This window comes from Globicephala melas, chromosome 5, assembly GCF_963455315.2.
Source record: "Globicephala melas chromosome 5, mGloMel1.2, whole genome shotgun sequence".
Lineage (NCBI taxonomy): Eukaryota > Metazoa > Chordata > Mammalia > Artiodactyla > Delphinidae > Globicephala > Globicephala melas.
Genome location: NC_083318.1, coordinates 112,905,471 through 112,924,059, shown reverse-complemented (window position 1 = coordinate 112,924,059; position 18,589 = coordinate 112,905,471). Strand labels below are relative to the sequence as shown.

Below are 18,589 nucleotides of genomic sequence, written 5' to 3'. Positions count from 1 at the left end.
TTTCTCACATGTGGGGGAGAAGCAGTGCCCTCTGATCAAGAGGGGCAGGTGGAGAGTTTGTAGGAAACTCAGGGCTTATTACTGCCTTGCCTCTGCCCCTCTCTGCTCCAGTCACTGAGCATCCTTGTCAACAAAACAGAGAGGTTACTCTGCACTGGATGCCCTTCGAAAGAGCTTTTAGCTCTTTGATCTGTATTTCACTTTCCTTTTAGGTCCTATCGACCTATAGTGATAAGGTTTCAATTATAAATGAATATAGGGATTCTCTTGACTCAAAAGGACAAATGGGTGATGTAGAATTCCATTTCTCCTATACAGCATACTGTAAAAGCTGTCTAATGGCTCTGATAGTTAAGGAAAAAAATCACAAATCCTTTTATTTTTTTTATAGGGACAAATTAATGAATAATATGCAGTTAGATTTAGTTGAATTCTAGTGACTTCCTTTTAATTATTGTACTTCAATAGAATCATAATGAGATGAGGCAAAATACGTGGCTGTTTAATTTATTTTTTTCACTGAGATTTTTTGGGTGCTAATGTCGCCTTTTCTCCTTTGTTTCAGATGCTGTCATTTTTTCAGGGAATGTTTACTTTCTATCATCAAGGCCATGAACTTGCCAAAGACTTCAATCACTACAAAATGGAACTACAGATCAACATTCAGAATGTAAGAAAACGGAAGCTTTCTCCTAAAAAAGATGTTTGAGAGGTGTAGTTTTGATTTCTTTGGTGTATGAAAAGCCTTAAACCAAGACCAAGCTGATCTGTTGGTACCGAGAAACTGAGGCTACGTTGCCACCTTCTGGTCAGTTCTTGGTGTAACAAACTGTTTTCCAGGAAGGGAGGCTCCGAATTCTGCTGCAGGCGGCTCTGTTTTGTTTTGTTTTGTTTTTCAATAATTCATTTCCTATAATTTATTTTTCTTCCCTTATTTTCAGAAAAGTCATGAAGTATGTTTTTACAATCAAAATTTCACATAATTTGCCTTATTTTTCCAGTTTTATTGAGATATAATTGACACACAACACTGTGTAAGTTTAAGGGTTACAGCTTAATGACTTCACTTATTATATTGCAAGATGATTTCCGCATAAGTTTAGTTAATATCTGTCACTTCGTGTAGTTAAAAAATTTTTTTTCCTTGTTATGATAACTTTGACTATCTACTCTCTTAGCAACTTTGAAACAAGTCATGTGGCAGTGTGACATAGTTATTCTGCACTTTGTGAGGCAGTTCTAAGGATAACCTCTGTTGTGTAAGTCTAAGTCTGCTCTGTATGAAACAGACAAAACAGTCCTCCACTTTAAATTTAAGGCATTTCAATTCTAATTTAACTTTCTTCTGTTACTTGTATGTCTTATTTGATATTTATTCCCAGATAGGCTAACAGTTCCAGTGGAATTTCTTTCCTGTGTTTTGTGCCTCCCTATTCACTAATGTATTGGTGTTCACAGTTGCTGTTGGCCCTTTATTGTTTTCCAAGGAAATGTATGGTTTCTGTTAGGTCTTGGATAAAGAGTTTTTTTGAGAACTGTTAAACAGTATAATGTATGTGATTTTGATCAGAAGGTGGTAGATGTTTTTCCTTTCAACGCTTTTGTTGATTTTGGAAGTGTCCTCATTGAAAAGCTATTCAAGTTATGTTTAATGTAATTTCAAACCTTGTTAAAAACACAGTGAGTGAGTTTTGGGACAGACTCTCAACCCATCCTGAAAGACATACAAGGAGAAGGATGGGGATCTCTGTGCTGTTTGCTACCTGACCTTCAACTTCTTATAATCTTAGAAATTGAGGACTAATGGTTTTTGTGTAGATTTTGTTTCTAAGTTATTTTGGTATAGTTGTTCCCTGCATTTGGGAATGTAGGTAACGAAATCTCTTGTGTTTTGTAATTTATGCGTCAATTTGTATTTGAAGATTCTACATTCTGTTCAGTTAAATGACTAAAAGAGTACATTCCTCCCTACACCCTCCAAGATCAGTGATATAAGGTAACATAATTTAAAAATATGTCAAAGTGTATATGTGTAGATTAGTCCTAACTTCAAAAGTGTCTCTGTAGGTAGTAGAACATTTAGTCTAACGATACTGTGATGTATCAGAATACTTCTGTAGACAGCAGAACACAGCGTTTGTAAAAAGAACATTACATAGTTTAGAAGATTAGGTTATAATCCTGATTTTTTCTTTTTTTCCCCCTCCACTAACTGTATAACTTGTGTCTGTACCTCATCTGTCAAGGGCAGGGCTGGCCTGGATGAGAACCTTCAGGCATAACTGATTCATAATTTGTGTAAAATGAGGAGACAGGGTCCCTTATTCAAAAATGAAGAATTTCAAGACAGCGATGGCAGAGCATTAGATCAAGTGCGCGACCTTCTGAGCGCAGGGCTGTGGGTGACGGCACGGGCTACCTGCCCGTGAAGCCAGCCGGGCCTCAGGGTCTGGGGACACATCAGCGTCTCCTGGGGGCTCCAGAGAAACTGTCCATGCACAACTTGCTTATGTGGAAGTTCATTTATCACACCCACCCTGGGGTCAGGGGCCTATAGTTACCTTAAATACACCAAAATAATTTCAGCGAGATTCAGGATTTAAATGGGAGTGAGCAATACTCAGGCATGAACTACTGTAAGCAACACTTGAAGACAGCCTATCATTTGAAATGGGTCAGCTGGTCAATGGAATCTAACTTAGTCTATTAAGAACCTAACACACATACTTGGTAACTTTCATTTCCCATAAAGAACTGGGCGAAGAACAAGCTACTGGAAAAAATCTTTTCCTGTGTCCTCTGGAACTTCAGGATTGTCATCAGGAAGTTGCCTGGGGTCCTCCACCTCTCTGCCTTTTGTTCTGGCTCTTTCTGAGGCTGCTCCTGCAGCTCTGCAAGTAGAGGCTCTGCCTTCCGCCTCACCTTCAGTGTTGAGGACACCTGATCCGGAAGTCGCCTGTGCTCTTTACTTTTGCTTCTAGCTCATTCTTTGCCCTTCAGAAATACCAGAACCTTTGAAACACATGCCACTCATTCTACCTCACCTGCTATATCTCAGTATTGCTGTAATTTACTACTTTCTTGGCCATTTCTCTCATTCCCTGAGGATGTCAGCTTTTAGCATATCGAAGGGGAAGTGTTGGCTGCATAAAACTACGTATTACAAAAATCCCAGCTGTGTGTTACTTTTTTTTTTAATTGCAGTATAGTTGATTTACTGTGTTGCTAGTTTCAAGTGTACAGCAAAGGGATTCAGTTATACATACATATGTATATATCTATTCTTTTTCAGATTCTTTTCCATTATAGGTTATTATTTTGAGTAGAGTTCCCTGTGCTACACAGTAGGTCCTTGTAGTTTATCTATTTTATATATAGTAGTGTATATATGTTAATCCCAAACTCCTAATTTATCCCTCCCCGCCCCTCTCCCCTTTGGTAACCATAAGTCCATCTTCTACATCTGTAAGTCTATTTCTACTTTGTAAATAAGTTCATTTGTATTATTTTTTTAGATTCCACATATAAGCAATATCATATGGTATTTGTCTTTCTCTGTTTGACTTCTGTGTGTTACTTTTTATGCTATGTGTATTTATGTATTGAAAGAAATACACCAAAATGTTGAAACCAAATCTTAGAGTGAACTATCTGTGCACTATAATGGTAGAGATAATTTTGGTCAACTTTTAGGTATTTTACTATAGAAAAAATGACAAAAACCATTTTATAATCAGAAAAAAGGTAAAAGTTATTTAAAAGTGAAAATAACCTATTTTCACCCAACTGGTTTCACCTTTTCTGTTGTAAAAATGGTTAGACCTTTTTTTTGAGAGAAATTCAGTCTTTTTCCATTTTCCATAATCTAGAGTAATTAATGGACAGCAAAAAAGAGCAGGTTGGTTTTTAAAAAATAGACTTTGCAGAAGAATGTAAATTACATCAAAATTAAAGGATATTAAAAAAAACTAATTTAAAGTTTTTGTGATCTCTATCCCCAAAGGAGACTAGAGTAGAGTTCTTCGCAGGAAGAAGTAGAATCCTAAGAAATTTTAGGGATTCCGAAGGAGTACCCAGAAGATACTAAGAATGGTGAAGAATAATTTAAGGATATGCACAGATATTTTTGTTACAGTTTTGTGAGCCAAGTAGAACACTAAAGTGATAAACTATGTTACCAGAAAAAAAAACAAAAGATTGGAAGTGACTGTGTAAAAATATGAACATGATTGTTTCTGAGAGGTGAGTTTCTGGTCACTTTTTAATCTTGTTTATACCGCCTCTTTTTGCCTCCCAGGCAGGGCTGTTTGTGCTGTCCCCTCTCTCTGTTTTATAATGTTGTGAATTAGCTTTTATAACCCCCCCCCAAATTTTTTTTTAAATGTACTTTCTCTTTCATTCAGATAAAATTTTAGTTTGATATTGAAGATTCTCTTTTTTCCTTTGTTAGGGAATAATTGTCACTTTTCAGTGACTTAATTGCATTTAAAATAATAATGCCACTTACATTTATTTTGTTGCCATGTGCCAGGTGTTACCTACGTGCTTTTCTTTGGATTGTACACATTTAGTCTTCAAAGGTGTCCTATGATGTAGACTTTTTTATTCCTTCTTCACAGATAAGGACAGTGAGGAAAAAGAACTTGCTGACGTCATACTGCTTTAAGGCCAGGGCAGCACTGGAACTTGGGCAGGCCCAAGGCAGTTGCTTTCAGATTTAGTGTTGGTGTAGAAATGGGTTCAACTCATGGTGAATCTGGGGTCAGTAAATATAGGAGCTGGGGAACATCTTGATATGGCCATTTGGCTTCCCTGGACCTTAACAATTTCTGGGTAACATGGTAACATGGGAGTCACTTTAATGGTAAGATCTCAGATTTAGGTACCGATGGTAAACCTCAGCTCGCGTCTACCTCTCAACAGTTCTAACCTGCGTTCCCCTCACTCTCATGGAAGGTGTCCTTCGAGTGTTTTTAGACTTGATCACCTGTTGCTGTGGCATCCATTGCACTCCATTCCTTACTCTGTCACGTCCCCATTCATAGGGCACTTGAGATGTTTGAGGATTGCAGTGAGGGGTGTGTGTTAGCACCCTACCCCTTCTTTTCTGTTTTATTATTTTGGGAGGTTACTAAAGCAGGCTGCAGGGGGCCCACCCCCTGATGTCTTACAGCTGCTTCGTGAAACCCTCTTTATATATATTTAAATTAATTAATTAATTTACTTTTGGGTGTGTTGGGTCTTCGTTTCTGTGTGAGGGCTTTCTCTAGTTGCAGTGAGCGGGGGCCACTCTTCATCGCTGTGCGCGGGCCTCTCACTGTCGCGGCCTCTCTTGTTGCGGTGCACAGGCTCCAGACGTGCAGGCTCAGTAGTTGTGGCCCACAGGCCTAGTTGCTCCGCGGCATGTGGGATCCTCCCAAACCAGGGCTCGAACCCGTGTCCCCTGCATTGGCAGGCAGATTCTCAACCACTGTGCCACCAGGGAAGCCCCTCTTTGTATTATTAATTATTCTTTTGCTCCCTGAATGAGGTCATGGGGCCAGGATGGGAAAACTTAAATGAAAAATGGCAATCTGTACTTGGAATTAGCCTTTGCCATTTGCCTGTAAAGCTTTATTTCTGGGTAAAACTTAATGTGAACAGTGCCTCCTCTCCCCCCTCTTTCTTTCCTCCTTAAATATGGGTGTGAACCTGTGCTAAGCCTGACCTGCCAGTTTTGTAAAGTACTCAGATGTGTCCGAATTCCAGCTTAGTCTCCACATTGAATTCTCCTCCCCCCAGTAGGTGATGTAATGAAATATTTAATTTATAAGACTTAAGACTCATTGGTTTGGAAATTTGTTTATTTATCAAAGCATGCAAGGAAAGGAAATACAGCAATGTTGTTTTATCAGCATTGGAGAACGCTACGCTATCTCGTAGGTTATTGTGAGGATTAAAGCACCGTAAACTGCTCTCAGTCATGTCATTCACAGTGTAAACACTCTCATGTGACGTATGGTAACACTTAAGGTCTATCATTATTATTATTTGATGATATCTTCCTATTCAGCCAGAAATTAGAATTGGAAATTGCTAGGTTCCAGCCACTCTATTATTTGTGCTCAAATTTTGAGAAATGTAATTTTCACCCTCATTTGTAATTTGCCTAAAATAATACATGAAAAAATTTAGCTGAACCTTCCTTTCCCTTCCCAGTGCAGAATCACATCTGAGGAAGGACGGCAGTGGGGGCAGAGTGTACCACGTGGAGGGGTCTGTGACACTGAAAGTGGGGGTGGGAAGGTGCAGAGGCAGCACGTACAGAAGAGGTGGCTGGCATATTTGGGAGATTGGTTACGTTGAGCAGATATGTTAATTGAGCAAATAAGTAAATCTGTTGAGAATCATGGGAGCCATGTTTTTTACTGTCTGAAAAGAAATGTGCAGAATTCGAAAGGGGTGGGCTAGAAAGAAACCTGAAGTACTGGATTGGAATTAAGTGTAATGGTATGAACTCATGGGTTTTAAGATAGATAGGTACAGAAGTTGTGATATGTATATAAATAAATGTATTCACACACATATATATATACATACATGCATTTTCTCAGTCTGTCTTCCAGGAAGACCTAGAAGCAATAGCACCCCCTTAGCTGTGAGCACACTGTCCCTAGATCTTGGTTTCTAAATACTACCAGAGTGAAATAAGTCAGAAAGAGAAAAACAAATGTCGTATATTAACGCATATATGTGGAATCTAGAAAAATGGTCCAGAGGAACCTATTTGCAGGGTAGGAATAGAAACACAGACATAGAGAACAGGTGGGATGAATTGGGAGATTGGGATTGACACAAATACGCTACCAGGTATAAGATAGCTAGCCAGTGGGCACCTGCTGTATAGCACAGGGAGCTCAGCTTGGTGCCCTGTGATGACCTAGATGGGTGGGATGGGGTGGGGGAGGGAGGTCCAAGAGGGAGGGGATATGGGGATATATGTATATGTACAGCTGATGCACTTCGTTGTACAGCAGAAACTAACACACCATTGTAAAGCAGTTATACTCCAGTAAAAAAAAAAATACTACCCTCCCCTGTAAGGAACAATGACTCCTTTGGAGAGATGGCTGATTCTAGGACTGGGACAGAGAAAGTATAAAGTAAACCTGGGATACCTTTTTGGACCAGAGGGTGAGGGGTTACTCAGAATTAAGGGGGTATGTCAAGAGAAACAGGAGCCAGCTAGAAGGGGCCTCTGCTGGTCAAATCTAGGACAATTTGAGCATTAACTTAAATAATGAGAATTTGGGATACAACTCATTAAGTTAATTGTGTGTGTGTGTGTGTTTGCACGTGTGCATGCGTGCACTAGCATCTATACATATGTGACATGCACATATGTGTGTGTATGTATGCATAAATATTAGATACACAGAAGTGAGGGTTGTGGAGAATCTCAGTAAAGTGGCAAAGCAGGTGAATAAAATTAGGGTATAATCAGTATTAAGATGGGGACAAGAAATCCCAGAGACATGAGAAACAGGAAGGCAGGAGAGGGAACAAGCCGTTAATAAATGAGTCCCACCCTCTTTGCAGCCCTGTACATTCTTATAGTACATAAACAAATTAAAAAAAAAAAAGCTTTCAGCTTGTGTTTGAAATAAGCCTCTGCAGTTAAGTTTCCCCTTTACAGTGTACATTTATCAGACTCTCCATCCCCCTAAAAAATGTACTATTCTATCATTTTTCTGCATTTAGAACTCTTGGTAACCCCTTTCATTGTAGGGAGGAGAGAGGAGGAATTTCAATAATAATTTTTCATCTTAGCTCTTCCACAGTTTCACATCAGCAGTTTTTCGGTATTAATACAATTATTTTTGAATGTAGATGGAAGAAATGTCGAGAAACTTGGTGCTGCTGACTCGTCAGGTTTGCCTGGGTATTTTCGTCACTTCACCTTGCATGTCCATTTTCAGTCTAGCCATTTGACAGAGATATTGACATCCCAAGTCTCCTGGGCTTCAGAAATGTGATTTGTCTTTTTAGATATCAAAGACATTATTTGTAAGTGAGATTCCCCCCTACTTCCTTCTTCGATGAAGAAACATCATTTTCAAGTGCAATTGCCATGACCTGGAAAAAATGACACTGATGTTTATTAGTTTGCAAAGAAGAATTAAGTTTTTCAGATTCTGAATTCCTAGACATATTGCTGAGATAATAGTAATGAGTCAGATTGATTGTTGCAAAGGAAAGACTTCCCAGATAGATATTTTATGGCCTATTTTTTAAATGTAAGATTTAGTAATATTGTGAGACCTGCAGGCAGGAATTCTTGTGTTGAATAATAGAATTATTCTTGGTGTTAGAAAGCTTCAAAAGTAAATAACCTCTAGTAACCTTGGTTTCTATATCTCTGTTAACTACTTAACCACTAATTTTTTTTTCTTTGCACAGTGATCTCAACAAAGAGATACATGGGAAAGGGTGGGTATATTTTGAAAAATTTGTACAAAAACACTACAAATTTAATTATAGTTATCCAGAGACTTAAAAACAGACATGAAAAATCTCCTGTGGGAACTTAAAACTTGTATGTGTTTTTTAAATCCTTTTCAGACACGGAATCGTTTTGAAGGAACAAGGTCAGAAGTGGAAGAGCTTATGAACAAGATTAGACAGAATCCCAAGGACCACAAACGAGCGAGTCAGTTCACAGCGGAAGGCTACCTGTATGTACAGGAAAAAAGTAAGAGGCTCTCCAACAGTGATGAATAACTAATTAAAAATTAGTTTAAAACTCTCACTGTAATTTGATACTTTTGGAGTAATTATTCCTACCGCTTTCTTGCTCTCTCCTATCCTGGAAGGCATACGTTGGACTTTTGGGGAAAACACATTCCTCCTCTAGGGAGGGGACGGTGAGATTAGGAACTCTGTGAGCACCCTGCTTTCCAGCCACACCCCCCGAATTCTGTGCCACACTTTGTTAAAACTTGCTTGCAAGGGAGCCGGGATTTGGTGACAGACTGAAAGTGAGGTGGGATAGTACCTTTTTCCTCATTTCCTCTCATCCCCACCCATTTTTATCTCACTCACACACACAGACACACACACACACACATTCATATACGTATGCACGCCTCTCCCCATAACCCTGTTACTCCATGTTAAAGTCAAGAAGGACATATTTCTCTTCTTCTTTCACATTATTTCTTTGCACATTTCTTTGAGATGGTTTTTTGTTCTTGTTGAAATTTTCAGGGCAATTGCATACGGCTACAAAAAAATACTCCTAGTTGACATGCTAACTTGTCTCACTGAGTTTTCAGCATTGTTGCCATCTTAGTTGTTATGCAGTGTGTAGAGTATCCTTATTTGGAAATTAAGGCACCCCAAGACGATTTCAGACTTCTGAGAGTTTGGTCTTATTTTAACGAAGCTCTTAAAGTTTACCTCTTCAACTGTAGGGCTTGATTGCTAGCCAGTAGGGGGAGGAGTATGTGAAAATGTTTCTGTATTTCCTGTTTCTCTCCCTTCCCGCCGGGTGCTTTAGAGTTTTTGTTTGTTAAGTGGCTGATTTACAGGATTTTCAAACTGAATAACTTCATAGCAGAGAGACTCATGGAACAGCCATGTGATACGGATGTTCATGTTATAGGCAATTGCAGAATAGGGGTTCTTTTTCCATTTGCCCTTATTTAATGTGGACTTAGCCTTCACGGCTCATGATGAACAGTTACTGGCATGGCAGAACTCTACATTTTTCTAATTTTTTAATCTTTCTTTTTTTTTTTTCAAAAAAACTGCGAGGTAATTTATTTTTACATATTTTGGTTGAACAGTAAAAGCATGCCGTTTCTAAAGGTGCCATTAGGAACAATAGCACAACAGCTATTGAAGTGTGTATAGAGTGAATGTTTTATTTTTTAAAAATTGTATTGAAGTATAGTTGATTTACAGTGTTGTGTTAATTTCTGCTGTAGAGCAAAGTGAGTCAGTTATACATATATATATTCTTTTTCATATTCTTTTCCATTGTGATTTATCACAGGATATTGAATATAATTGCCTGTGCTGTACTGTAGGACCTTGTTGTTTATCCGTCCTGTATTTACTAGTTTGCATCTGTTAATCCCAAGCTCCCAATCCATCCTTCCGCCTTTAATTTTTTTTTATCCTCTTAATCTCAGTTTGTTTATTTAATTTGAAAGAACTAAAAATACAGGGTGGAGACATGAGAAGGATAGAGATTTTGTATTATATGTCCAAAGCGAAAAATCACAGGAAATTTTGATTTTTAGATTCATAACTGTTGCTTAACTTACTGGCTTTGAGAGAAACGGGGCTGAAATTGGACTGGAAAAAAACAAAAAAAACAATAGTGACAGAATTCTTCACTTGTTAGCAGTATGCCAGGCACTGTGCTAAGCTGTTTATCCAACTTGTTTCATTTAATCCATTAAAAACCCCTGTGAAGTGTACAGTGCTGTTATCACCCCATTTACCAATGAGAACATGGAAACACTGAGGAGTAAACAATGTTTCCTGGATCATACACCTCCTCAGTGCTGGAATTGTCCTAGGCTGGAGTCCATGTCGTACCCTCTCCTGCAGTATTGCCTGAAGCTTGGATGGTGTGAAAAACCATCACTAATCTCTATGCTCAGAGCTGGTTGAGTAGGCTTGGGTGGTGTCAGGAGGGGATGGCAGCTTAATCAGTGAAGGACCTTCCTTGATATTTGGGGCCAAAGACTCTGAGGTTTGGCTTTGCCATTTCTCAGGCATTTGGTCTAAGCCTAAGACTTTTTAGATGAAAAAGACAGTAGGACTTCCCTGGCGGTCCAGTGGTTAAGACTCTGTGCTTCCAATGCAAGGGACATGGGTTCGATCTCTGGTCGGGGAACTAAGATTCCACATGCTGCAAAAAAGCTTAGCTTTACCATTGTTAGTAAGGGCAGCTACTTACAAGGTGCTTCAGTGGATTTAAAGCACTAGATCGATTTATAGACTAAATGCTTTTCTGCACTGCGATTCTACAGTTCTGTCATTTTTTAGAGGCCAGAATTGAATCCAAAACCATCACATATATTCAGTGGAATTCTTGAAACCCTCATGAGCTCTTCATACGTAGACACAAACAAGAAGCATAGTTTACAATTAAGAGATTTTCAGGTATGAGATAACAGTCTAGCAAATTATTTGAAAAGTATGTCTTGAAATTACTTCCGTGTTGCTGAAAACTCTTAGGACTGTCTCTACGAGCTTTCTTATTTCCCCTTGTTTTTCCCTTGTCTAAGACCAGCTGTGTTGCTGATTTGTTTCCTTGAGCTGTGTTAGTTGCTGCTTCTTGGGTTTTTCCTCTTCAGGATTGTGTTTGGAACTCTGCATATCTGCTTCTTTATGAGGAAAAAATGTAAAGTCCTATTTCTTTTCTTTTTTAATTTAATTTTTATTTTATTTCTTAAATTTTTATTGGAGTAGAGTTGATTTACAATGTTGTGGTAGTTTCAGGTTACTTTTTATTTTATATTGGAGCAATGTTGTGTTAGTTTCAGGTATACAGCAAAGTGATTCAGTTATACATATATATGTATCTATTCTTTCTCAAATTCTTTTCCCATTTAGGTTATTACAGAATATTGAATAGAGTTCCCTGTGCAATACAGTAAGTTCTTGTTGATTTAAAGTTATGTCTCTTGTTGAAGGGCCTCCTCCGTTTGGTTCCAGCTGGGTCAAACACTACTGCATGTATCGGAAAGCGGCCAAGAAGTTCAACATCATTCCGTTCGAGCACAGATCTGGGGGGAAACTAGTAAGTCTTTGCTTTTATTTATTTTTTTTTTTTAAAAATATTTACTTATTTATTTATTATTTTTTGCTGCAACAGGTCTTAGTTGCTGCGCGCAGGATCTTCAGTTGCGGCATGTGGGCTTCTTAGTGTGGCATGCATGTGAGATCTAGTTCCCTAATCAGGGATCGAACCTGGGCCCCCTGTACTGGGAGCGCAGAGTCTTACCCATTGGACCACCAGGGAAGTCCCAAGGCTTTCCTTTTATACTTTATATTCTCTGTGAGGTGGTCTTTGAGGGTATCTTTTTAATGTTGTTTATATTCACTCATGATAAATACTTTCATTTTGTTTTTAGAATGAAAATCTTTTTTTTTTTTTTTTTTTTTTTAAATAAAATAGGCCAGAAAATAATTCCTATGTTTTCTGAATTGTTGGCATGGGTTTTTATGGTCAGATTTTTTTTTTTTTTTTAAGGAGAAGAGTAGAATCATTTTGTGTCCCTGTTATTGGAAGATCCAGTTAACGCCTACAACAGACTTTCATGATTCAGTGGTTTGTCTGCTCAGGATTTACACGGGAGGCCTGATGGGCACACATAGATTCATACAGATGAAAAGATTATATAGAGTAGATGATCTGTAACGAAGTTTACAGTTTTTCACTTAAACTTCAGTGTTCTCACTTAGACACTCCCCATTTAGCTTACTCCTCCCACAGAAGTAAAAAGCAAAGGAACTCATGATAGCTGGAAAAGGGCGAGAAGCACTTAGGAGCTGGCTGGGTACGAAAGGGGATCTTTGTTTTAAAAGGGAAACTGCAGCTCGTGGCAACAATAGTGGTCAAAACAAAGCTCCTCCCACTAGGGTTGCACATACCTGGTAATGCATTTTAAGGTCAATTCATTGCTTGCTGGGTGGATGGGCATAATTTTTCTTATGTGAATACAGAATGAACCCAAGTTCACTTGTATTTACACATACTTTGCATCTTCCTGAAAAATATTTAAAGCCGCTTATAATACAAACGCATTTTTGTGATATTGAAATAGACATGGAAAATCAAGTCCGTGGCAAAGAGGAGGAAGTGAGGTTGTCACCCTTGGAGGGTGATGGGTTAAGACTGAGCGTGAGAGTGTTTGTCGTTGTTGTTTTGTGGTGGTAGTGTTGTTTTAAAGATCGCAGTAATTTATGTTTGTCAAATGTAATGTGTCAGACGCATAGAAAGCAAAATTTGTTGCTTTTTAATAAAAGAGCAAATTCCATGAATGAACAGCAGCAGTGCACAATTCATTCACCAAATGCCCGCGATTATTTCACATTTCAGAGGGCCACTGATACAATCAAAAGTTGTAGTGAAAGGATAAATATGGGTTCACTTCAGCATCTCTGTACATTTTAGTTATAAACTGAGCATGAGGTTGGAGTGTGAGTTTCCTGTCAAGTCCCAAGACATGTCTGCTTAGTGGTGTCTTTCTGTTTGAGCTACCAAATAATAAAAAATATATTTAAACACATGACTGATATTTTGAATAATTTTATATTCAAATGCTTGTTTAATATTAGAGATCCTTATGTTCCAGAAAATATTAAAATAGTTTAGAAGGGTTTACTCAGACTCCTTACAGTTTCTCACTGGGAACCTGCTTCTGCGTTGCTTCTGTTTCCTGTTTTCTACCTCTTTTTAATGCTCTTAAAGAGCATGATGAGGATGGTTTAGGGAGGTAAATGGTACGATATTTAAACGAAAACTCAGGAAAGATAAATTCAGGGTGATTCACTTTAAGAAACAGCAAAACCATATAGTTGGAGTGGTTCCAGCTTTAGATGCTCACAATGGCTGATCCAGGGTCCTTAGTGTACTTTTAGGTAGATTCCTGTGGAACTGAAGTCTTTAAAGGTCAGAAATGGTTACATATGGACTGTTTTATATGGTATAATGTAATGTGACATACAAACACATTATCCTTCTTTTAACGAGGGGACAATAAGAGAATAACAAATATAGGCATGTGGAAACTGTATTGTTAACCCACCTTTTAAAATTAGCACTCATAAGGTCTGGTTTAATTTTATTGTAATCAAAGCAGGGTCTTGAAAACCTTAAGAAAAGGACAGTGACAAAAAAGAATTGGAAAAAGAATAGATACATGTATATGGATAACTGAATCACTTTGCTGTACATCTGAAACTAACACAATGTTGTTAATATACTTCAATATAAAATAAAAAGTTAAAAAAAATGGCTACGACTCTAAATAAACTGGTTTGAAAGAGAATCAGATAGAGGAACCTAAAGTCTGAACCTTGCCTCCTCCCCCCATCAAATATAGGGTGCTTAATTCTGTATACGTTTATACTGTAGTTCTTGAGAATGTTTAAAATGATTCTTTGCAGGGGGACGGAGAGGTGTTCTTTTTGAAAGAATGTATCAGAAGACATACTGACTCCATCGACAGAAGGTTTTGTTTTGATGTAGAAGCTGCTGACCGGTAAGTTATTGGCATTATTGGACTTTATGAAAAGAGTCATTTAAAAAAATGATTTTAAAAAAATAGAAGTTAACTGCAACTGAGATGTCTGTGGCCTGGAAGAGTGGTATCTCGTTATCTTTCCAGGCTGTGTATTCACCGCGGGCTGTTTCGTCTTGGTCACTATGTTGAGCTGTGCAGTGATAGCTTAGCCTTGGCTGAAGTTTGGCATCATCTTAACTAGTGTTGTCACTTAAAAAATGACCTTGGAGCATTTCATTGTTGATCTAAGCCTTCCATGTATATACTCTGTATGTGGTGGAGGGTCATAGGCAAACTCTGTTTATTCAAAGACTAGTTCTCATTTTTTCTTGTGGTATGACTTTTAGTTATTTAGTTAGAAAAGAATCTTTGCTGGAGAGAAGGAAGTAAAAAAAAAAAGAAAAAGAAAAACGAAGCTTGTTTGTCAATATTACTGCTTGTCTGGCATTTGTTTCTGTGTCCTGAAGCACTAAGGAAAATCACGGTACTCGTAGAATACTTCCTTTTTTAATGGCTGACACTGTGGAGGTTCCTTGCCAGCCCTGGTTTTGGTAACGATGGTCTTTAGATAACACTGTTTCATACTTGTATAATAAAAGTTCACAATATGAGATTTTTTAAACACAAGTTCATTTTAGGTCAGGACCCAGGAATACAAAAATAATTAATTCTTCTCTTCCCTCAGATGATATAACTGAGTCTATGGTGTTAGTGCAGAGGGGGAAGATCTGTGCTTTACTTTCCAAAAAATGAACTGAAGACCAGGTACATAAAAATGTGCTCTTATGCACCATGATAAATATGACCCTACAAAGAAAAGGACAGATGGTTTAATGTGCATTTTGCCAAGACTGGAAAAAAATGAAAGGGAACGTCATTGTGAAAGAGGTTAAATTTCAAGCCAGTTAGGACTGGTTCAAAAACTTTAAGAAGAGATTCGGGCTGTGTAATACAACTTGAGCATAAATATGTGTGCATACACCCATTGTAAACATTTACTGAGTTTTCTCTCAGTGCCAGTGTTCTGAATTCTTCTGTGCTTTATCTCAGTTCATCCTCAGCCCAGCTCTATCAGGTAGACATTATCCTTCTCATTTTATGGTGAGAGACTGGGGCCTAGAGAGCTTAAGTGATTCTCCTAAGGTCACGTAGCTAGTAAGTGGAAGAGCTGAAATTTGAACTCTTGCATCCGCCTCTAGACCCCAAGCTCTTAACCACTGTGCTGCAGGCATCAGAGTATAACCGTGTAAGTGTGTTGTTTCCTAAATAATTGACAGAGGTGAGTCAGCAACGCTGTCTACTAGAAAATGTGTTCAATGAGATTCATCTGCTTTGTCTCGAAAGGATAATTCTAGTACTTCCATATAGTAACACAATTCGTATTGTTTTTGTCCAGCCCTATATTTTCTCTGAGACCTTGATCGTGCCAAGTGCTCTTCTGCAATTGGGATCTTTATTACGATTATAACTACTTTCCATCCCTCGTAAAGGTTGATGAGGGGTTACTATGGAGTTATTTCCCTCATGATATCATCTTGTAAGGAGACTCTCAGAACTGGGGGAGACCTTAGAGATGATCTAGTCTAGTGGTTTTCAAACTATAGGGATGCCTTCTTTTCAAATAACACCTTTACATTTATGCATATGTGAAATAGAAAAAAAAAAGAGAGTTCTCTTATTAAAGTGGGGTAGGGGGCCTGGATCCTTACCCTCTCAGCTTCATTCTTGCAGAAATCTCTAATTTATTTCCATTGACGCTCAGAGCTGCTCTCTGGGAACTGGGTGTAGAGGGACCACTAATCTAAGTGATTCAAGAAAAGCATACAGAGGATCTGACGTCTAAATTGATAACTGAAGGCTTATTTGGAGCCAGCTGGGATTGAGACACATTCCAGGCAGAGTGATGTATAATATATGTAAAGTTCTGGAGACAAGAGAGAGCGTGGTCCGCTTGAGGCCCCCCCCCCACCGGGGGACACCCAGCGTCACTGGAGCAGAGAGTCAGGGAGGATGGGAGAGGGAGGCTTGAGAAGGGAGGCAAAGGCCTGACCTTGAGGTTTTTGAGCTTAACCTATTAAATGGTTTTAAGCAGGGCACTGAGTGATAGAGTTATATTTTTCAAAACTCACTCTGGCAGAGTAGAGAAAGTTTAGAAACGGCAGGAGTGGTTGGAAGGGTTATTGATTGATGTGGTGGAGCCGGAATGGAGCCCAGCGCATCTGTTTGAGGGAGACTTTTAGAGACAGATTTAGAGAGAAGTTGGATGTTAGAGTATAGAGTGAAGGAGGGGAAGGAAAACACAGGAGGCATGAGGGTGGAGGAAGATGATGAATTCGGCTGTGGTCCTGTTGAGTTAGGTTGCGGTGAGCCGTTCAGTAATACACCCAGCAGGAAATTGAGTACAGCCCTTGGCAGCTTCAGTGGCATTGGACTTGGTGTTTACTGTCTACCTCCCGTCCTTTGACTGTCTCCACAGTGAAACAGGCAGGTCCTCCCCCGATTTGGGCACCTGTCCATTTTCAGCCATTGCTCCTCAAGTGTTACTTCCCACTGTTGTCTTGTTCGTGTTTCGCCGTCCATTCACGTGGTTTCACCCTCAGAGTGTCTCTCTACAATCTGTATCTTTCTTACCTTTTTCCGTGTTTGGAACTACTTTATTTATTTATTTATTTATTTATTTATCTATCTATCTATCTATCTATCTATCTATCTATCTATCTATCGGCACGCGGCCCTCTCACTGTTGTGGCCTCTCCCGTTGCGGGGCACAGGCTCCGGGTGCGCAGGCTCAGTCCCCTGCATTGGCAGGCAGACTCTCAAGCACTGCGCCACCAGGGAAGCCCTGGGACTACTTTTAGGATCTTCCTTATATGGTGTGTCTCCAGTTCTCTTCCTTTTATGCTTTTCTTAGTCATTTCAGTATCATTTCAGATGATTCATGTAGGACTTTGCATCTTTCTCCTTCAGCTCCTCTCCTTCAGTCACCTGTTCTTCACCTTCCCTCAGCCATTCCCTCTGTGCTCTCTCCTTAGATCGTGTCATTACGAGGACAGGCACCCCCTCTGTCATCTCAGTTGCAAGGCTTTCTCCTTCTGACACCACCTTCTACTCTTCACTGCTTACTCTTTTCTAGTAAGTATCCTTAGCTTACAATCAACTGATCCTACTGTTCTCAGCCCCTCACACCCTCACTTCTTTCCTTGCCAAGTGTGAATTTCAGTCATTCATTAAAGTCACTCTTTTCAGTACACTCAACTCCATTGCCCTTCCCTCCCTTTACTGTACTTGTCTGCACAGCTCCAACTTAAGTTAAGATTCACCTCTGCCTTCTTTCTTTCTAGAGAAATGTATTCTACCATGTTCACTGGGATCACTTCCGATTCCTGACCGCTGGCTTCAAATCCCATTAATCCCAACCACAAATCATGTTCCACTGTCTTAGTTCCTTCATTCTCCTAGTTGACGGATATTTCACAGTTTCCTCCTTCTCTAAGCCTCTGGCACTGCCTCCCGGTCCTGATGAAATAGAGGTAATTCGAAGAGCTCTTCCACTGCCATGGATACCCGCTCCATCAGCGGTACCCACCCTGCTGTCCCCATCACCGTGGGAACTGTGTTCCTGACTGAGGCCAACCTCTCTGTCCAGCTGTTTCCATTCCCTCTTGACCTCCCCTCTCTCCTGGTTTAGGATGTCACTCAAGCACTTCTTCCTTTCTTTCTTTTTGACACCAGCTTTGCCCTTTCTACTAGATGAATCCCATCAGCGTACAAAACTGATTCTTAATTTCATCCATCTTTTACAAAAAACACCACCACCACCATCACCAGTGACAAAACCCCTCCTTGACCAGTCTTCTCTTTTGTCTGCTGCCCATATCTCTTTTCCCATAAACAGTAGAAATTCTTCTTCTTTTTTATTTTATTTTTTCTCGCAGCATTGGATCTTCGTTGCTGTGCACGGGCTTTCTCTAGTTGCAGCGAGCGGGGGCTACTCTTCATTGTGGTGTGCAGGCTTCTCATTGTGGTGGCTTCTCTTGCTGTGGAGCACGGGCTCTAGGACACGTGGGCTCAGTAGTTGTGGCTCATGGGCTCTAGAGCACAGGCTCAGTAGTTGTGGTGCACGGGCTTAATGGCTCCTCGGCATGTGGGATCTTCCTGGACCAGCAATCGAACCCGTGTCCCCTGCATTGGCAGGTAGATTCTTAACCACTGCACCACCAGGGAAGTCCCAAAAATTCTTCAAAAAGCTCTTATATTCAGGTCTCCCATTTCCTTCCTCTTGTGCTCCTTTGCATCCTCTTCAA

The 18,589-nt window shown here is 39.5% G+C and overlaps 1 protein-coding gene across 3 annotated transcripts in view; it reads left to right on the top strand.

Moving 5' to 3' along the window:
* Positions 1 to 18,589, top strand: part of ARHGAP10 (Rho GTPase activating protein 10) — a 327,186-nt gene that overhangs the window by 125,857 nt on the left and 182,740 nt on the right. For all 3 annotated transcript variants that reach the window (XM_060298805.2, XM_070045536.1, XM_030878175.3), the window contains 4 exons: positions 566 to 670; positions 8,602 to 8,731; positions 11,691 to 11,797; positions 14,170 to 14,264. In XM_060298805.2, coding sequence (XP_060154788.1) covers positions 566 to 670; positions 8,602 to 8,731; positions 11,691 to 11,797; positions 14,170 to 14,264 — 437 coding nt within the window. The remainder of the gene's footprint in view (positions 1 to 565; positions 671 to 8,601; positions 8,732 to 11,690; positions 11,798 to 14,169; positions 14,265 to 18,589) is intronic.